This window comes from Poecilia latipinna, unplaced genomic scaffold (genome assembly GCF_001443285.1).
Source record: "Poecilia latipinna isolate Pla-1442-1.1 unplaced genomic scaffold, P_latipinna-1.0 Scaffold1086, whole genome shotgun sequence".
In the NCBI taxonomy this organism is placed as follows: Eukaryota; Metazoa; Chordata; class Actinopteri; order Cyprinodontiformes; family Poeciliidae; genus Poecilia; species Poecilia latipinna.
In genome coordinates this window covers 1,257-22,687 of record NW_015113702.1, presented here as the reverse complement: position 1 = coordinate 22,687, position 21,431 = coordinate 1,257, and the positions used below count along the sequence as shown (strand labels likewise).

The 21,431-nt window shown below is 39.3% G+C and overlaps 2 protein-coding genes across 5 annotated transcripts in view; both read right to left on the bottom strand.

Annotated features, from left to right (window-relative positions):
• The window catches only part of sema7a (semaphorin 7A (JohnMiltonHagen blood group)), a 23,749-nt gene extending 2,318 nt beyond the window's left edge, over positions 1-21,431 (bottom strand). Inside the window, exons 1-15 of one of the 4 annotated variants that reach the window (XR_001427363.1) lie at positions 20,826-21,430; positions 20,490-20,629; positions 19,342-19,383; positions 19,157-19,252; positions 18,801-18,903; positions 18,541-18,651; positions 17,717-17,859; positions 14,629-14,807; positions 14,292-14,400; positions 13,484-13,679; positions 13,234-13,346; positions 12,355-12,500; positions 11,417-11,481; positions 10,871-11,335; positions 9,740-9,742 (exon numbers count right to left, since the gene is read on the bottom strand). Coding sequence is in view for 3 of the 4 variants with exons in the window: in XM_015052082.1 (XP_014907568.1) it covers positions 10,929-11,335; positions 11,417-11,481; positions 12,355-12,500; positions 13,234-13,346; positions 13,484-13,679; positions 14,292-14,400; positions 14,629-14,807; positions 17,717-17,859; positions 18,541-18,651; positions 18,801-18,903; positions 19,157-19,252; positions 19,342-19,383; positions 20,490-20,629; positions 20,826-20,937 (1,962 nt within the window). In the remaining variant the exon portion in view is untranslated. Of the gene's footprint in view, positions 1-9,739; positions 9,743-10,661; positions 11,336-11,416; positions 11,482-12,354; positions 12,501-13,233; positions 13,347-13,483; positions 13,680-14,291; positions 14,401-14,628; positions 14,808-17,716; positions 17,860-18,540; positions 18,652-18,800; positions 18,904-19,156; positions 19,253-19,341; positions 19,384-20,489; positions 20,630-20,825 lie in introns of those variants that run through there. The other 3 variants (XM_015052082.1, XM_015052083.1, XM_015052084.1) reach the window with 3 other exon arrangements.
• On the bottom strand, positions 469-4,190 carry islr2 (immunoglobulin superfamily containing leucine-rich repeat 2). The gene is made up of 2 exons (XM_015052075.1): positions 3,888-4,190; positions 469-3,336 (listed from the first exon to the last, which is right to left on the bottom strand). The coding sequence occupies exon 2, from the start codon at positions 3,326-3,328 to the stop codon at positions 1,157-1,159; it is 2,172 nt and encodes a 723-aa protein (XP_014907561.1). The 5' UTR covers positions 3,329-3,336; positions 3,888-4,190; the 3' UTR covers positions 469-1,156.

Genomic DNA, 21,431 nt, shown 5'->3' with positions numbered 1-21,431 from the left:
AAAATCGTAAAAGGTCACGTTTTTATGTTTTCGTTTTACAACATTGTTCACAAAAAACTCACCATGTGTAACAAAAATGCAGGACAGTGAAGCCGCAAGGCGCTCCGAGTGCCTTTTTTTCATCCCTCTTCGCTGTAACTGGAAATAAAGTAAAACCCATAAAAAAAAATAAAAATAAAAGAAATAACTGTAATTTGCTGGGATTTACATCACAGTTAGACAGCAACATCTAAAGCCCTACAGACTACACTAATCAAAAACCACACAAGGAAAACACGCGTGACATGCCATGGACGCCTTCTTTGTAAAAAAAAACAAAACAAAAAAAAAACAACAAAAAAAAACAAATAAAAAACGACAGGAAAAAAAGAAAGAGAGTATAGGTACCGCAAGCACCCTTTGAATAATTTCTAAAGCCTTTTATACGTTACGTGAAACAACATTTTATCAGTAAATAACCTGGAATTGTTTTTTTTTTTTTTTTTTTACCATCAAGAACACACAGCTGAAAGCGCAATCTCCCTTTTTGGACGGACAGGACAGCGAATAAGGCGCAGGTGTGCGCTCTTCCCGACTCTAATACCTGATCACCTTATCAAACGCCACATCACACTGAATCAAACACTTTCAAGTGAGTAAGTGACACCTGAGAGGATGTTAAACGGCGGCCTTAAAGCAGAGCACAAAGACGCACACAGGTTAACAAGAGAAGCGTCCCTGACGTCTGCTTATTAAAACGACTTTAAAAAACATTATGGCACTTTGCTTGGTTGAGTTTTTTTTTTTTTTTTTTGCGGTCCCAAAATGGCCATTAAGGTTTCATTTGGCTTTTAATTATCTAACTCGCCGCACCTCTGTCTAATTTGCGCCTGCGCGTGTGCTTGTCCTGCAGAAAGAGAACATTTTGCTGCTTTCTTTTGGTGAGGTCCGAGAAACTGTCTAAATCTGTGCTTGTTCTGTAAACACGACAGACTACAAATGCAACACGAATTAATTCACAATCTCGGCGACTGAAGGACTCTGAGGTAAAAAATAAATAATTAAAATCCGCTTTCTTTTAAAATCACGTGTTTCGTTGAGGCGTGGGTTACCTGCTCGAATGTGGGCTACTTTAAAGTAAACTATTTTACACAATACTCGCAGGCGTCCGTGGAGCTCAGCGGCTGGGCTGCTTGTAGTTTCCGTTAATTTCCTCCGAGATTGTGACGGCCTCCGCTCCGAGCGGTAACCTGTCGCTGTACTCGGAGCCGACCTCGAACTCCTCCGGATTGGTTTTCGATGAGGATCCGGGGATGGATTCGGTCACCACACTCCCATCAGCATCCCCATCCCTATCGACGTCTCCTTCCTCTCCCTCTCTGTCTCCCTCGGCCTCCTCCTCGTCTTCTCCCTCTCCCACCTCACTCGGGTTGAAGGTTTTCTCTGACTCAACAAAAGACGCCCTCGGATCAAAATCTCTTGTCATCTGCTTCTCCACCTGATCCAGATTCTGCGCCTTCATGATCAGCTTGTAGGTCTTTCCTTGGTATTTGTACAGCAAATGGCAGCAGGTGGCTCCCAGCAAGGGGACAGTGGCCAGACCCAATAGGAAAATGCTGACAACCACAATAATTAACAGGGAGGGGATCTTTTTTCTTGTCGTGAAGACTACTTGGACCTGGCAGTCCTGCCCCCCATAAGTGAGGCAGAGAGTGTAATTGGTGCCGGGCTTTAAGTCGTGGAAACAATATGCATTTACCCCCTCCTCTATGTTGGACCACTGCACCAGGGAGTGTCCGTTTCCTGTTTTCACACAGAGGTAGAGCATGTCCAGTGTGTCCTTGCTGGAAGAAGACTGCCGCTGACCAAAGGGCTCCTTGACCACCATTTCCTGGTTCTCAGCCTGACTCAGATGGAGGTTAGACTTGCTGCTGGGGAGTTGCAGAGGGTTTAGTTGTACTTTGGCCTCCGTCTCTGAAACTTCCAACGCAATGACACCAAAATCGAAGGTGTACTGCTTCAGGTCATCCAGGGTCATGTTGAAGGCGTGATTGGAGATGTATTCGCTGCCTTCTCTCACACCACATTTGCTCCCAAAGCTGGGGTCCTTGTAAAAACCTCCCGCTTGCTCTGAGCCGCCGGTTTTGTGCTTTGAACCGTCGTCTGTGCGTTCCTTTGTCTTTTCCTCATGCTTATTACTATAGTTGATCACATTGTTCTTGGTCACTTTGGGGTCTGAATGCTTTTTACCAGGTAAATGGCTCTTGTCCAGAGTTGAATCCGGGACTGAATTGCTCCCTTGCTTTGGGCTGGGAGCCAGAGCCAGTTTGACACTTCTCTCTGCTTTACCTAACTCGTTCACAGCAGAGCAAGTGTAATTACCATCCTCCTTTGTAGTCATGTGAGGGATGGCGAGAGTCCCGTTCTTGAATATGAGGAATCTATTGTTGGTTGTTTTGTCATTTATTGGCGCATCATTTACTTCTGCGGTGGATGGCAGGGGGAAGCGGTAGAATCGACTCCCAGCAATCACCTCCCAGTTGACCTGAGGCATGGGGCTTCCTTTTGTCTCGCAGTTTAAGGTGACTGAAGTGCCTTCATAAAGAACAGTGTTCTCTATGTTTGGTCGATAGGTTATGGTGACATTAGGGGCTTCACATTGCAATTTAGGAATCTTTGAAACCTGCACACCCTTCAGATGTTCAGGGGCCTCACACAGGATTTGACTAGGCTCTGGCACAGAAATCTTTGTGGTTTCAATCCAATCTCTCAGCCACTCTAGGCTGCAGGAGCAAGTGAACGGGTTGCTGTAAATCTGCAGATGGGACAGAGAGAGGGCACTGAAGGTGCCCTCCACAATGGTGGTGAACCTATTATTGTTGATGCGCAGGGATCTGAGCTCTTTGAGTGTGGAGAAGGCGTCCTTCGGAAGGTTGACCATCTCGTTGTTGTTCATTTTCAGTAGCTGCAGAGCTGTGAGGTTCCGCAAATCCTCCCAGGGGAAGTTCACAATCTTATTGTTGCTGATGTCAAGATTGCGGAGCTGAATCAGAGGGGCCAAGGTGTTTGTCTGTATGCTGTCGATTTCATTGTGTGCCAGCCAGAGAGAGGTGACCTGAGTGATGTTGATGAAGCTGTTACTTTCCAGGGATGTGATCTTGTTGGCTGAGAGGCTGACGGTGGTAATGTTGAAGGGGAAGCCAACGGGCACCTTAAGCAGATCTTTGTAGGCGCAGTCAGCAAACTGGTGGGCAAATTTATCCTGGCAGTTGCAGAGCTCCGGACAGCTCTGCACAACGCCCGTCAAAGTGGTCCACAAAGCAAGAAGCTGCAGGAGCCTTCGAGCCATTTCTGTATCTGCAGGCACCAACGAACAAACATTATAAAATGCTTTGCAGTTTTCTTACTCGTATAATTTAAATGCATGTTTCAAAATGATGTATTTACTAACAACTGCAAACAAAACCACAGCGGATGTCACAGCATGATTAGATCTGATAGAAAAATGAAGTCTATTTTTTACATTCTATCTTTTTTAAAGTGCAATACTTTAGTTGATTTATGTAAATAATGGCACAGTAAAACTGTTTTGCAGGCTATGATTTTACATGAGCGGACACTCCGGGGTCAAATTATCTTTCCTCCTTCGGGCGCGCTTCTGATTCCGCACCAGGCGAAACGGCGCTGTCCATGGTGACTAAACCACGTTTTCTCTTTTAATTTTAACCAAAAACATTTTATTCTTAGCAATGCTTATCAAAGTATTATCTTTTAAATCGGCATGCAAAACGTTTTGAACTTTAGGGTAAACGTCCTTTGTGGTCCACAGAAGCTGCTCCAGTTCGCCTCTTTCACTTCATCTTTAACACTTACAGTAACTGGCTTGATTATTTATCGAATCGTCTTACCTTCTCAGAGTTAACTTCAATTCCTGTTATTTTTATACGGAGTTTTGCAATCCTCTAGATTTTACAAGTTTAAATGTGGAAAAAAGTGGCATCCGCACGCGTGGTAGATCCCTTCACATATTTTTTGCCGAGCTGGACAGCGCTGAGGAAGGAGGACGGTGGCAGGAACATTTTTTCCCCCTCTTCCCCTGGACAGTCGCTGTTGCGGTCCGTCGGCCGCTTTTTTTTCTTTCTCAGTGCGAGTGAAGGATCCGCTGCGCGCTCCCGTCGCTGCGGAGCGAGAAATGGGGACATGAACGCGCAGCCTCTCCCATCTCTCTGGCCGCTATTAAAGATACAGAAGCTTCGGGGCTCCTCCGCCCTCAAAGAGAATTCATAATTTAACATTTGATGTTTAATTTATGTCTCGCACTCCAGCCCAGTCTTTGACCTCTTTCGGTCTGGGTGCAGCCTTTTGTCTGTCAAATACTTTGTAAACACACTTTATGATTTGAGATAGTTGTTCCGCAAGTGGCGACACGGTTGAAGGCTGCAGTCTTATAGATTTTGTATTTAAAAAATACAGGGGGAAAAAAATCAGACAAGCAAATCTCTTGGAAAGGGAAATTTTCTATTTCGCATGTAGCATACCACTTTATTTTAGGCTTCTTATTTTTTTTTTATTTTATAAACATAATCCGATATTAGTAATCAGAACTCTTGTTCCTGGTTAAATGCTGCCACCTTCTGGCGTTCAGTCTGAACTTTTCCACTGAGTCCAAACAACTGAATAGACAGTTTCGCCTTGGGTTTAACCATAAAGAAATGCTAAACATTTTCACTCTCTTAAAAAAGTTAATCTTCCCCTTGAGCTTCATATTTTGTCACATTAAAGTATGTTTTTTGTGTGTGTAGTATGCCAACACAAAACAGAAAGTCTAATTATAAAGTGGAAGAAAATTATTCACGGTTTTCAACATTTTGAGAAATAAAAATCTGAAAACTGAAGTGTGTATTCTTATCCAGTCCCCTGAGTCAGCACTTTGTAGTACAATCTGTTGCTGAAATCCCAGATTCATGTCTTATGGGAAGCATGTCTCTTCAAGCTTTGTACATTTAAAAATTAAATGTATGTCAGTTCTTTACAAAACAACTCAAACTCATTCAGATTAGAGTTTGTGAACATAATTTCCCCAGCCTCACTATAGATTCTCTATAGATTCGGGTCTGAACTTTGACTTGCCATTCTAACACACAAATGTGCTTTAACTAGGCTATTCCACTGTAGCCTAACTGATTGTTTTTTTGGGGGTGATTAACTCGTAACGTTGGGTCTCATCAATTCTGACCACCTTCCCAGTCCCTCGTTTTGAACCACAAAACAAAAAAATCAACTTTACAACATGCTGCTACCACCACCATGAGTCATGATGGAAATTATCTATTGTGAGTAATGTGAAGTAACTTCCCCCCACAAAAAAATACAAATAAATAAATAAAATTGTTGATGTAGGCCAGAAACTTTACTTATGTCATTTGACCAGAGCACCTACATGCATGCTGTGTCCCCTGTGGTAAAATATAACTGGGGATTCTGTTGACTTCCTTTTGCCACTTCACAATATCGTGAAGTGCACAAATAATATTTATGTCAACAGATTGCCCCACTTTAACTGTGGATTTCTGCAGCTCCTGCAGAGTTACCATAATTGCTGCTCTGATTAATGGTCTTCTTGCAAGCAAACGGATGGTAATATTTTGGTAAGTTTGCAGTTTTTGGATTGAACAGTGCTGTGTGAGATGTCAAGACAATATTTTCTAACTTTCTAAACTTCTCCAAGCATAACAATTTGACCCAGTTTGTTGAGTTAAAGCAGGAGCCTCAACATTTTTCACAGAGTGCCACTTAAAGTAGATAACAACCTGACCAGACTTCAATGGTCAGGTTGCTCTTTGATAAACTAAATAGAAAGATGGTGAACAGGTTTTTGATAGGTAAAATGACCAAAAATCTATTAACATGATTTTTTTTTTTTTTGTATAAAAATGTTAATTTTGGTAAATGGCTTTTGGTCAAACACGTTTGTTCCATCCATTCATTCCTCCCATTTTTGGTGAGATCCTAATTTTATCAGAGGAACCTGAAGAAGGAAACAAAACAAAGGCCAGTTTTGCATGCAAATAGCGCCCTCTCCTGTCAAAAAGAAATTACAATGACCTAAAACTAAACTTTCCCTCAAAGTTTACTTGTCCTGCAAGTAACTTTTACATGAGTGTCCATTAAAGTTAATTTTGCATATTCCTTATTAATTTGTATTTATTTTTGTCCCATTTTTTTACATTTCTAAGAAAAATGTGAAAACCAGTAAAAAGCAAGTGTCATTGTGCATAGGTGGTTCAACAGTGTTAGTTTAAGGGAGGGCATGCTCACGTAACAGCTTATTGTGCTTTTTTATTTTTTGCATTTTGTCCCCTTCTGACTAATTGGCTTGTTTTGTACAGGATAACTAGAATGTAACTTATGAGGACAAATTTTAAAAATAATTTAATGACAATCTCATTTTCTTACTTTACAAAAACCTGGCCTTGCAACAGAGGTGTGTATGTTTTTAAGAAACACTGTGCCTGTTTTATATAAAGTTTAGTTTTTGACTTCCACCCTGCAGATTTCTGCATCCCATATGCAAAACAGGAAACCATGGAACTGGTTCAAGGTTTGCTTCTAATCGGAACACGACGGAGGTAAAAGAAGGTCACAGTGGCCGTTTCTGTCAAAACAGACTACACAGTGTCACTGATCCGGCTAAGAGCTTCAGAGATAAAGAGAACGCTTCTTTAAATAGACCAAAGGAAAATCCAATCAGCTTAGCTGCACAGAACAAAGGCCAGACACAAGCTTGCAGAAGACATCTTGACCAGGTTCTGTTATTTTACTGTCGAAATGAGAACATGGAGTGTTTAACTGCGCTGGGTGACTTGAGAGGGTGACTCATAATTTGGTTTCCCCACAAAAACCAGTGCACACAAAAAATAAAATCCCCAACCTCCTTGTAATGTCTATTAGTAATCTAAAAGATGTCTGGCAGCTAAAAGACTGTAAACCAGAGTATCTGTTAAAGTTACCCAAGTGTGACAACACCCAAAGCTCTGCACCAACGCCTGATTTTCATCTGAAAAAATAAAACAAAACATATATGACTGCAGACACATCACCAGCGTTTTGTATTTGGTCTTTCTGAAAACCTCTAGAATCTTTTATAGTGAGCTATATCTTTATTATGTTGAGTGAGTACAATCTGTTGGCACAAAATTTTGTTTGGGTGGTGATGCTTTCATAAAAAAAAGAAAGAAAGAATAATAAAGTAAAAGAAAAAAAATAGCATGTAGTTCATGGTTCCATTTAAATGGGAGTGGATTTAAATGGTTTCATAAGATACTTTTGTGGAGCTTCTCAGAGATGATGGCTGTAACTGTTATCTGCGCAAACGGGAAGTGTTTCCCTAATCGTTATTAAGAGCGTTTAGCCTTGAGATCCAGGAAAGCCAGATTAACTTTTAGTGTCCTGATTTACCAAGGCATTCCTGCCTTAGAATACAGTCTTGAAATAAGTGTTATCTTTGAAAGGCATTTTAACTTTTTAATGAGAAATGGTTTTGCACATGTTTTGGCATTAACATGTTACCTCAAAATTTGATACCTCAAAAACAGCCAAAAAAATATATTTAACTTAAAAGTAAAAGGAAGGTCTCGTTTTGCATCCCAGGTTCTGTAAAAATGCAGCAGATCTCTCCATTGCATGTTATGCTTGGTGATGAAGGCTACTTCAGCACATGGACTGTTCGTACAGACATTACTGTTGTAATTGGTGTAGAACAGATTTTGGCATCAAATTGTTGCAACAAAAAGGCTCCACTGGAATACTACGCATGTTGCATCACACACTTTTGATTTTTGCCATAAATTGAAATTTTAACCTGTGGAAGTCAAACATGCTATGTTGCGTTTTATCTGCTTTTTTAATCATGTTACTGAGTAAAAGACAAAAGCATTTTTTTAACACTTTCAATATGGTCAGTTCTGAACTGAAACAGAACTGACCAGCGTCTTGCAGTTTGTGGGAGGTATTAGGCAACAAGAAAGCATTTCCTGTGTCAGGTTGCTTTTGGAAGCAGAAACAAAGTCCAGAAGGAAGGATTTGACTGCGCGACAAATTGTGATGATTAGACAGCTGTCATGGGATCTCTAAAAGTGCAGCACTTATAAGATTCTCTTGATTTTAAGGGGCATGAAGACGTATACCAGAATGAACGGTGAATATTGGGTCCCTGGGGAAAGAGGCTTCATGAATCTCACAAAGTAAAAACATGTGAATCTTCAGAAAATTAACACATTGAAAGCACCAGATGGCTACATCTCATGAGTTATGTTTTATTAAATCTGGTGAGTACTAAGTTTTTAAAAGTCAAAGGCCACATACATCAACAACCTGGCTCAGGTAAAAAAATATATTAGCATTCTGCTGTTAGAGCCATTTATGACATCATTCACATTAATTTACGAATGTTTCTTTTGGGTCGCCAGTGACCTACAAGTTAACAATATTCTCTTTGTAATGTGACATTTTCAAACAGGTTAATGCACTCTAATGAATGTTTGAGGAACCAAAATCAAGTCAGTTTATTGCCATGGTCTATAATTTCCATGCTTACCCAATTGTGGACCTTAGGGCACATTTGACCAGTGTTGTGGCTACACCTTGTCCAGAGTTCCCATCCGTACATTTCTCTGGCTGAGGGAGTCCACAAAAACATATTTCTCACTGAAGTTAGCTTAGATGATAATTCTAGTAAAATACCAAATACAAAAAGAACACAGAAACAAAGCAGATAAAAGATCTAAAAATAAATGGAATCATGTAAAGTGCTTAATCAAAACAGCAGGAAAGTCAGATTAACTTTTGTTAAAAGTCTCAGCCTTTTAACAACTAGAGGCAGAAAACTATGCAGCAGTCAGGGGGTTTCTGTTGATGCTGTGGTACCGTTTGCCTGGCAGCAGTTAAAAAAAAAACAAAAAAAGAAAACATCAAATAGAGGGTGGGAGGAATCTCTGACACTGTTCAATGTTATGTTGCTGCAAAGCGATCCTGCACACAGGGAACGGACACTACATCAGTCCTTTTGGCTCCCTTCATTAGTTTCCACAGAGGATTCTCGTCTGCCATATTGCTGCTGGAGGAGTTGATGCCAAGTAGTGTGCACTCAGGTCACAACCTCTTCATGTCAATGATCATCTCCTTTGTTTTGTCCAGAGTCATTAACTGCTGAACAACTTCTTTTTCCGGCGTTATCCTGAGCGCGCATTTGCTCCGAAAATTTAGCTTACAAATTTACAGTTTTCCCAGAGTTTCAGCTGCTTAACATTGTATTGCCTTTGTAATGTAAGAAAAATATACAGTTTTAAAAAACACTAATATAGTGCAATATAAGGTTCATGCTAGGAAAATGCAACTTTCAGTTAAAAATACACTTCATGTTACCTACAGCTGTTTCTTCTCTCTTGACTGCACATTTTTCACTGACCACTGAAAGGAATTATTAAAACAAGTTAAATAACTCAACTTCCCTTATTACTCCACCCCTTCTCAAACCATCTAATACAGATATACTCTTATCCGTGCCAAGGCAAGAGCCATGCCCAGGATGAGCTCTGCCTTTCTTGGCACGGAAACTTCATGTTTTATTTGCTTTAATGGGAAACACAAGATCTAAAAGTGCAGATAAACTATTTGCAGCTAATGAGAACAGTGAAAATATTCTGTTCTAGAAGCATAACAGTGATGGTAAAAAAAAAAAAAATGAAATGCCTCCTGCAACTTCCTTTCATTTCTCTTACTGCAATGAAATACTGTCTGGGTGTGCCGTTTTCTTCCTTAATCACTACATGTTCCAGCTCAAAGTAAGCAAAAATAATAATTGCCTTAGCTGCAGTGGATTGAATTCTACTGAACTCAGCTATGGTGCAAATCCATCAGGGTGAAAACACCTGAGCTGGAAGATAGTGATTTACTTGTTCAGCTGCTGAACAAGTAAATCACTGTTTTGTGACTTCACCCACAAAACAAGCTCAGAACCAAAAAAACTACTGAAGTTTTAAACATAAAACACAGTGCTGGATGAATTTGCAGACATCCCAAAGTATTCTCAAGCTAGAAGGGATATTTAGTGCCTTCGAAGAGTGCTGGTTCTGCCGCCGACTCTCCTGATCAGATGTCTGAATCACCTAAGCTGATTCATTCTGACGCGGAGGAACCGAGTCCGAACCCTGAGTTCTCCCAGATATTGGAGGTCCTCACCTCGTCTCTAAGATTGAGTCAAGCCACACTTCAGAGGAAGCTCTAGTCTCAGCCACTTTATCAGAAATCTAATTATTTTTGTCAGGCTCCTTATGAGAAAAAAAGGTGACAGTTGAATTAACTGCATGATAAATTAAAACGAGCTTGATAATAAAATAAGGGCGATAATATTGGTCATTTGTTTTTCGTCATCTCTCTTTCTACCAAAGAGACTGGATGACAAAAAGCTTCACTCCGGTGCCTCTAGCTACGCCTCCGCTCATTTCCTTGGTAATGGCTAAACACACAGGGAGCTAAAAGCATCAGTTTTTCCTAGACACGATAGTGACAAAAGTAGCGTGGCTAGCCAGCGTGTGCACATTTGCGTGTACAAGGGTAGGTGAGCCAGAAATGCATTTTCTTTGCCTTTTAAATATGCTCTTCCATCAAAACATTACTTCAAATGAAATCCTTCTCCATCTATTTATCAAGCTTTCCATCCTCCCAATAACATGACACAGAGGTAACCTCCCTTTTTTTTCCAGTGAGAACTATTTAGTAAAAGTTGCCAAGATGTGCATGCCATAGCAGAGTCTCACAACAAAAAAGGTCAAACTAAAAGGCTAAAAGGTCTAAACTAAAAGGTCAGTTTAGCTTAATTTGATGTTATAACTGTGGTACAGCCTGCCATTATTTGAGAAAACTGATATCAAATCCCAAATTAGCAGAAACTATCTCAAAATTTCCCACAGCACTGCAGTGCAGAGTATAATCCACAACAGCTCAGGAGCAAGGATTGGTGCATCATTCGGTTTATAATTGGCAGACCTGCCGTCTTGCTTTTCATACTGCTGCTTAAGAAAGTATTTTTTCAAACTTTTGTTGTACTCCTTCTCTGTGGAGACGCATTCATATTCCCCATAGTCCTCTGGTCCCATTGAAGGAATAAGGTGCAGACAGTTAGAAAGCATTTGCAGGCACGGTCTGTCGTGACTTCCATGCTTCCAGGTGTACTTTGCATGATAAGACTCTATAGGACAGGACAGATAGAAAGGGACACCTTCGGGGACTGAGTGGACTGTCCCTGAACTCTCTGGTGAACGTATCTGCCTTTTGGACCTGGTCGTTCCCCGTGACTCTGAAAAAACAAAAGAAAAGGCAGCTAGGTAAAGATGTGACAAAGCTGCTATGGTACAGCATGTGGCATTTTATAACTTACCATTCGCTACTTTATTTTGTGAGCAAACACTTTTATGTCCATCTTTTATATTTTGAATGCCACCACTGTGAAAAAATGACAAAAGGCAATTTATATGTCCATACATCATACCAAACGGCACATAACAGACAACCACAGGACAGGTCATAAAAAGAGAAAACCTTTCCACTTGCAAACAGTAATCTGGCTTTTTATGTAGCTTTCAGAATGGATTCTTCCTAGCTGAGTGATCTTTTTGATGTTTGTAAAGCACTTGCTTCTCTGTGGATAATATCTACAACTAGACATTTCTGCTTGCTCGCAATTGTTCCAACTGATGAACATGGCACCTTTAGGGTCCTGGAAATTTTATCGAATTGGGACAACTGCAATTCTCATCTTGACTTTATGCTTGACAAAATGCTTCCAATTAGCTAACTCTCAATAGTCATGATAATATCAGGGCTTTCTCATATTTTTTGAAAAGATATAAAAAGGAATTGCTACACCTGCCTTAGGAGTCAATTAAGCAAGTTTTCTTAAAGGGGGATATTTTACTGCACTGAAAAATAAAAGGTACTCCAACAGTTTGATTTTTCTGAGTTCTAAAATTAGTGTACGACTATCCAATAAAAGATGATATACATCAATACTTATTATCTTTACAAAACAATACTTTTGTTTAGTTTTTTTTCCCCCACTTGATTTTTGATCAAACCCCCCCGACCCCACTAAGGGACAAAGGGTGTACAGAAAATGGATGGACGGATGATTTTTAATCAAGATGTTTACCAAGACTCCAAACAACTCTGATCAGTACTTTTGATTAAGCTTGATGAAGTCTGTGGGAACCAAGACCCCACCAATCCAAACAATGGCTGTTGTAGATCTGTCTGATGAGAACTGAGTGGACATTTTGGACTATTATTAGATATGTGAGGAATAAAGCTTGTACTTACAGGTTAGAAGGGGTGCATCCAGATGTGGTCCATGCACAGTAGGGGTCCCGTGCCAGGACACAGTCAGCACAAGACGCATTGTACACTTTGCACTTTTGAAGGTCCACTGTAGATATTTTATCAGAGAAACCCACCACTAACTTTTTCTGAGAAATATGAAAAAAAAGGTATTTTTTATAAATGCGTGTCATTCAAAATATAGTATACGTAAATGTAAAAATTACATTCATTCTTCCATAGTTTACTATTCTCTTTGATTTTGACTTATGTAAGTGAATCTGAAGCAAGTAACATTCATTTGTGTTTTAAAAATTATTGAAGAAAACTCTCAGTGACCATCCTTTTCATTTCTTTATGTCAGGAAGGTGGATAAGAATAAATAAGTTCTTTGTCACACAGTCTACTTGTACTCTGGTTGCCTTTGACCTTTGTTTAGGCTCACAAAGCCTTGGAATTGTGTTCCCAGTGTATCTCCATTGTTCCTCCCTTCACAGTTTCGAACTGCTTTGCTGAATAAACAAAAGGCAAGAAATGAACTTCTGTCTAACAACTAAGCAATTGTTCCCAATTTTAAATACAAAGCTTTGTTTGTGTCTTTGAGCATCAAACCCCCAACAGGGGTTCTTTGGAGATAGCTGCCAGGTGTAGCAGAGAGTGATAACTGCAATAACAGAGCTGGGACTAATCAAAAACAGAGAGGACAAGGACCAGCAAACCGGGAGCAGATTAAAATGGTTCATTTCTGGTCAACTAACTAAAGCTCTATGGAGAAACACATTTCAGGTTGTATTTTGCACATTTCTCATTATTTTCAAAATGTTAAGCAATTAAACACATTACAAACAATACTGAGGAAAATATTTTTTAACTCAACTGTACCTTTTGAGAGTCAAGCGTCATTGCCTGTATAGATGAAATTTTGGAGATCTGCGTTTCCAATATGATGAAAGGCTCTGAACCAGCCTCTAGGACTTTATGGATTTTGCCAGTATCTGTTGGAACAACCATTACAGTGTTGTTATTCTAGGACGGATACATTTTTAGCCCATTGTTTCCCAGCAGAGATTGTAAATAATGCATAATTCCTGGCCAAGAAAAGGCAAATTGACACAAAGCAACCTTGGCTTACCAGTAGCAAGGAGCAAAACGTTGTACACTTGCTGGTCTGCTCCTTGAACCCGGTCAACAACTATTTTGGTGTAATTATAGTTGCTTACATAAAAAGGAGCTTTTGAATGAAGGGAATGCACCCAGTCAACCATTTCAGGATGATCCTTCACTACGTTCACTGTGGCCCGGGGCAGGCTTTTGCTGTTTGGGACGCACTACAAAAACACAATCATGCAAAAGTTTACTCAAAAAGCCGATGTTTAAGAAAAGGCAACAAAATTACTTGGATCACAAAAAGTAAAACCAAATGAGAGAAAATGTGGAGAGAATTCTTCACCTAATTTACATAGAATCTGAATGGTAACACATGCCAACCACTTCAAGGTTTTAGCAACAATATCACTTGAGTTGGAAACTACCAGATTGTACTCAACACCAAATAATTCCTATGTTTACTGCAACAGTTCCTTGCAAAGTTTTTTAATATTTTTTACTTTTTTTTCTGTCACATTATAAGCCATTTTGATGCACCTTTTTGGCATACAGAAACGCCTTTTACAGCAGATTTGTCTGCTGTAAAAGGCAGACAAACTTTCCCCATGTACATCACATAGTCTCCACAGCACATTATAAAAAAAACTTAGCTCATGACAGAACCCACAATATCCACAACAAATACATGAACACGATGAGGTAAACCTCACATAACTTCCATAGCAACACCCATTTTTGCAACACGCCCATTTTAAATAGCCTTTTGAGAATGACTATTCTCAAAAATACACAGGCAAAAATAAGGAAGAGGAAGTATGAAAATAGATTCTTACAGTTCCAGGCCTTGGTGTAGGGATTTCGTTAGCATATCCTTTGAAAGCTGAGTTTTCAAATATCTTATCTATCATTTCTATTGAATAGATGCAAACCGCAGTTGAGTTCCTGAAAAAGAAATGAGAGGTCATCATACCATTCATGCCATCACAGTTTAAGCGGTTAATCAAATGTTTCATGCTGTGGTGAGGGCAGCTCCATTGTTCTCAAAGAAAAGCTTTGGTAATCTTAAATTTGATGTTTGAGCAACAACTAAAAATAAATATGATGCAACTGCTTCTTATGCCGTTGCTTAGTTTCTAACACACACACACAAAAAACGGAAAAGTGTTGCACCAGCTGCTTGTGAAAAGTGCGTAGACTCTGGTTTGGTGCCAGTCATCGGCGTGCACCACATAGATGTCCTGGAGACGATTGAAAAACAGTGACTCATCAGGAAACCCACAGACGAGGCGAGCCTTTAGGAAAGTCGTCCACATGTTCTGGAAGAATCTTTTTGATCCACCTTCATCGGTCTACAAAAATAATGTCAAAAGACTTTATTAGGAAGAGAATCAGTTTTCTTTTTATTTTGTCCACAGAGAGTTAAATATCTGAGACTGCACCCACTTTAGAGATGAAGTGCAAGAACTGTTCAAGGTTTTTCTTAGCATGGATGATATTACTTCCACACAGCAGTAACATAGGAAGCTGCAATTTGGCTTATGGTAATGGAAGTTAAAAAATCAATCAGTCAAGTTTCTTTGTAGGGCACATTTCTGCAACAAGGCAGTTCAAAGTACTTTACATCATAAAAACACAACAATATCAAGTCATGGAACATGCAGTCAACAATTGAGAAAACCAGCAAACATTGCATGTTGCCGAATGCCATCATTACACATCAAAATGTTGGTCAGCGTCACATTTCTTATGGTTCAGAAGCAACTCTGCACCAGTGAGTTTTAAGTCTAGAATTAAAGGAATTCAGTGTTTCAGCTGTTTTGTAGTTTTCTGGATCTTTATTCCAGATTTGTGGTGCATATTTAATACTGCTTCTCCATGTTTGGTTCTAGTTCCGGGGCTGCAGAGCAGACCAGAACCAGAAGACCTGAGAGGTCTAGAAGGTTCATACAACAACAGCAGATCTTTAATGTATTTTAATGTAGTGTGGTGCCAAGTAGTTCAGTGAATTATAAACCAACAGTATTGTAAAGTCTAATCACTGAGCTACAAAGAGTCAGTGCAAGGACACTGGTGCTGTAATCAACGTGACTAAAGATGAATGCATCGATGTGTTTCTCTAGATCTCACTGAGACATTAGTCCTTTAATCCTGGAAATGTTCTTCAGGCGATAGAAGGCCGACTTTGCAACTGTCTCGATGTGGCTATGAAGTTTCGGGTCTGAGTCCATCACAACACCAAGATTTCAGACCTGATCACTAGTTTTCTAGCAAGTAAACACATCCTGCAGAAAGTGCTCAATTAAGGAACACTTTTTTTGATTATATATATATATACTGTGTCTTAACATGTCGAGACATGGTAGTCTTAACATGTTGCTCAGAAAACCTTAGCACCAGTGTTTTAGTTCCCCTTCTGTTTTTATTTTAGCTTATGATCGAATCGAGGACAGCAACTATCAGCACCACTTATCAACACTGCAACATAACTTGCTGATTACCCAGCAAACAGAAGCTGTGTTTCCACTGTTCCCTATTGAAGGGTAATGTCAACAGCAAACAGTGATGCTGACCTTTGTCATTGAACATGCGGGTTTAAATGTGTCCGTTTTACACAAATTGTTCACCACTCTCAAACTGAAGTGAAAACATACAACACAATTTGGATAGTACAATATAAATGTTATTGAAAATGTAATATAGTGTCTTGCAAAAGTATTCACACCCCTCAACTTAAGATGTTTTTTTTATGATAGACCAATGCAAAGTTGGTGATACCTATGTAGACTAGAAAAACATTGTTTTAATTTTTTGCTTACAAAATTAAAACTTCAGTGTTGCATCAATATAAAGTCAGGTCGACTTAGTCAACACACTGGAACCACCCGTCAATATGCTTTACGTCTGCAACTCTTTTGGGTTATGTCTCAATGAGCTTTGAACATCTATAGACCAAAACGCTATTTTTGCAAAATAGCTTGAGCTCAGTCGGATTGGATGAAAAAAGGAATTTCAAACCCTGCCACAGATTCTCAATCGAGTTTAGGTGAACCATCACCCCAGTCTCAAGTGTTTTGGAATCTTTTTTTGCAGACATTTCCTGTTTTGTGCTCCATTCAGCTTTACGTCAACTCTGACCAGTTTACATTGTTCCTGCTGAGAAAAAAAATAAAGCATTCTCACGGCATGATACTACTTCCACCATAATTCACAGTGGCGATAATGTGCTCAGAATGATGCACACTGGTAGTTTTTCTCTGCACCAAGTATTTTGCATTCAACCCTAAAAGTTAAGTTTTGGTCTCATTTGACCTATGCACATTTTCCAACAAATTAGCTTCTCTGATTTTCTTTCCCTGTCAGTTTGATGGATGAACATGCCAGGCTTGCTGTAGTGCTATGCTGTTTCCATTTTGGTGCGAAGAAGCCAACAGTTCTCTGAAATGTTTGAGGCTTAGGATATTATTTCATAACCTAACCCTACTTTCATTTTCTCTGCACGCGTTTGCTGTGATCCTTGGGTATCAAGATGCTTTTTAATCATTTAATGTTCTCCAACAAACATCACAGAACAGAGGGAGTTTTATTGAAATGAAGAATCCATCAGAATAAATGAGGCTCATTACATATACACAAATCTTCAGACTTCTTTAGAAAAACAAATTGAAAACAATATTTCATGCCACTTTATACATTTGCACAGCTTTGCATTTGTCATATGAATTCCCAATTATGCATTATTAAATTGCAAAATGTAATGAATACTTTAGTGTGCTGGACATGTTTTTGTTTTTTTGTTGCTGGCAAGTCATGCTGCAACAGTATCTTTAATCTTTGTTAATGTGTCCACAATTTATTTGTCGCAAAAATTGAGTTAATCTGACCAAAAGGAACATTTCTTTCTCAAAAATGCAAACTGACCTTGGAAACAGTAGGACTTCGTTCACGGCTCACCTTCTCCACCATTTTGAAGCATCAATGCAAAACTTTGAGCACGTAGCTTTTTGTGTAGACACTGATGTGGTTCAGTCAGTACATTAAAATCTGTCCATTTTAAAAACCTTCTGCTCTCTGAAATGATAGTCATTTCCTCACAGCTTATGAACAGTTTAAAAAGTGTCAATTCTACAGTCGTCACAGCGTTGACAAATTATCTGGTTGTGTTTGAACTGCAATGACAGTATGGCACTGAAACAGAAGCTTTCAATTGGCTAGGTAGCAGTCACATTTGTAGCTCAGCTGTATGCAGTGTGCATTGTACCTTGCAAACTCTGGCCACCCTAGAAATCCAGGGATCGGCGTCTGGGCTGTGGTCAGAGTTCTTTTCGCGGAAGAAGATGTAGATTTTCTCATTGTCCGGATCTTCGCTACGCTTCACCCAGGATGCTGATATGAATGTAGGCTCTGCAAGATGACGTTTTGTTTAAAGCAACCATAAACAGTCTTTATTGACCAGTGGTGAGGCATAACAGTCACAAAAACAAGATATACCACAGCAAAGCAAAGCCAAGCATATGTGGGAAGCACAAGATAAAGTTAAGTTAACCAAAGCAAAAGAAGAAAAAAAAAAAGAACTATTGCCAATTTACTATTTTCAAACTCCTTTTCTTTAATGCCAACAGTTAGGCATAGAAAGTGAGTAATTTTTACAAATGTGGTCTGCTTCACTTAGACTCTACACCAAGATTAATGATGTCTGTGTACAAAAGTCAATCCTCTTTTGACCTTTTCTCATGCACTCTTGTTGCATTTTTTTTAACTGCTTGAGTAACAGTAAACCAAAAATCATAAATTTTGCACAGACTTTTATTTTTATGCAATCATTTTACTTCATAACACACAAGTGGATACTTAATGTTTGACTTCCAGCTTTGAACAGAATTAGATTTGGGACTGTTCTAATTACTCAGACCCCCCACAGCTCAGCAAACATATCCTTTAATGTCATTAGTGTTTGAATCATTAAACTTTATACATTTGACATAACTATTAAAATAGTTAAGTTTTGCAAGGCTGTGTATAAATTATTCATTTGCGCATCACAGTGGTGAGCTCCTCTGTAACATCAAGCCCAATCACTCTCACCCGATAACCATCTGTCGTACATCCAGACATTAGTCCGCTTGCCAGCTTTTCTCCTGAACTGCAAAGAGTTTCCCTCAATGTCCAAAGGCGCTGCTGCGTATAAATCCCCATCTGAAACAGCAGAAATACTGAATTATTCAGAAGCTGTAACAAGACAACCTTGTTACAGCCATTTTAAAACACAACTGGATGTGGTTACGCAAGATGGCATGCAGCACTGAATCTTGTTTAAAACCTTTAAAAATCCGTCCATAACATACCAACTGTGAGCGACAAACAGTTGTGCGTGTAGACCAGTGGGGAGATGCCTGCTCCCTCATAACTCTCCTCTATCTTATAGGTCTGATTCTTCACAGAATGGACCTGCACAGAAGAGGAAAACAAAGACACTTCAAAGGAGCTGTGGTGAAAACTGCATTAGCAAATAATGGATCACCAGACATCCAACACCCTACTTAATTATACATCAAGGATGCAAAGTTTCACAGTAAGAGCAGCTCCCCCCGCTTTACTCAGCTTTGCCTTGTTGTCTCTGCTGAGTCAACAGGTCACAAGAAAACTCCAGTACATTACAGACAGACCTTATCTTTATGCGGATGTTCACATAGACACTTACGAGTTTCCAGCACTTTGGTTTGTGTCCGTTGGTTCCACACACAAACATGCCATCCTGAAACTTCTCAATGACGGTGATTACATTTTTACAGGGACGCTAAAACACACAGTGCAATGTTAAACAAAACTGAGACGGTGTGTTTAGTTTAAATTTAGCTTATGTACATTTCTGCAGGAGTAACTCACGTCAGAGCACTTATGGTGTTCAGTTGTTCTTATTGGAAATTTCTGCCAAGAACATATGTAATAAAAAAATATTTATTCTTTTTGCATTTCAATCAAACATTCCAAGTTTTAACCAACAACATGTCACTCAAAATGCTTCATTGCCACAAGCTAAAAAGAGTGTATCTGAGATCAAGACCTATTCATCATAAAAGTGTGAAGACTATAAGTAATGAGGAAGTGATAAAACACACACACACACACAATATGAGCAGGCCATTTCTTACTATAGCACCCAATATGTGCCAAGATTGAGAATCACTCTTCCTCTTTTAAGAAACTGTGCAGACATCAAGCTAAAAGATAAATCCTGACACTGAGAATATATAGTATATATAGTTTTAGACATGGTGCCGGAGCCAAATAGGGGCAACTTATGAGGTGAGACAGGAGAAATAAAAGCCAGAATTAATTTTAGTGTCATGTTATTTAGGTATGTTACTTTGCATGAATCTAATATTTTGGTCCAAATTTCAGTAATATGTCAGCACCTTTATACCAGATATTAGGTGGTGTTATGTTAGAACATGCTCTTGTAGTCATACTTTTAAAATTGTAGCTGTCATTATAAGTTTTGTTTTTCCAAATATCTTGTCAAAACATAGCAATCTCTAGTTTTGTTATCAAAGTCATCCAAACACACAAATATGGAACAGAAAAAGGATTTAAGGCAGTTTTTAAGTCATCTTCATCTACGTTTTTTCTAATACCTGTGTGTTTCCCTTCAAAGCAGTCAAACTTTCTTGTAATCTTTCAAACTGGATTTCTGTCTTACATACAGTAAAATAGGTCTGGCAGCCTATGGCAATGACCCGAGTATGGGTGGGGCCAGGACTGAGACATTAAAACAGGCATTAAATAGGACAAAAATAAATAATTAAAAAAGTATTTATATAAATGTGCTAAAACGTTGCAATTCATTGAAGCTTTGTCCTGTCTTTAATTCAAGATTTTAGATCAGACTCTGGCCAGAGAGGAGGGTGGCAAACAAAGGGTTGTCAGTGCCCTTGACTCCCTTTCCCTTTGGTGGCGTCAATGCACATGAAGACTGCAGGTGATCAAGTGAAAACTAAAAACTTTAAGCACACAAAAAAATAAGAATTACTCACTTCTATGACGCTATAGTTATTTGCATTGAGTTTTATAACAAAGTCTGTGCCTCCGACAAAAAGCTCCTGTTCTTCCTCCCGGTATGAGAACACAGTATGGGTCTGATTAACTTCATATTTATACTGATCACTGATAATACCTACGGGGAAGAAAAAAACAAAGCAAGAAACCCTGTTATTGACAATGCACAGCAATAGACCATGACGCAGGAATAATAAGCAAGATTAATCGTGTCCTAAATACAGCACTGGCTCACTGGAGGCGCTGAAATTGAATTTTCTCCGTCGAAAAACTCAGGGTTTTAAAAGCTTAATGGTGGTTTACAAATGTCTTACCTGGTATCAAAAGCCTCGGGCTATTTTCAGACCCAAGAGCCGGGGCATCCTTCGAAAAGACCAAATCGAAATACACCGCGAAACAAAGATAAATATGAACGCAAGGCTTCATTTTTGCGCAGTTCTGCTATGGGTGAGGACAGAAATGGTTAACCTCTCCAGTCGCTAAATTTACAACCATTTTCTGTGGAAAGAAATGTTTCAAATGAGAGCCTCCACCTTCCCAGAGGCGTTACGTATTGGTACGTCACGCGATCAGCTTTTTAATGAAGCAAGACGGTGCTTGTGATCAGGCACCGCTCATTCTAAAACAAAAGGGGCAAAAAGCGTTTTCATAATTTATCAAAAACATAAAGACATTTATCTGATAGTATTCAGTGCCTAAGTCCTCAAGAGCTCAAGTGCATACTGCACCTTTTAGATGCACCCCTTCTCAAACACCTGCCATAAAGTCATTACCAGATCTCTGCAGAGCGGAATAATTGCTGCGTGATTCAGGTGTGCTGGAGCAGGAAGGGCGCGTCTGAGAGTTACAAGATGGTATCTCTTGAAGATGAGACTTATTCCCCGCTGATTTTGGGTAAAATCATTTCAACAATATTTTCT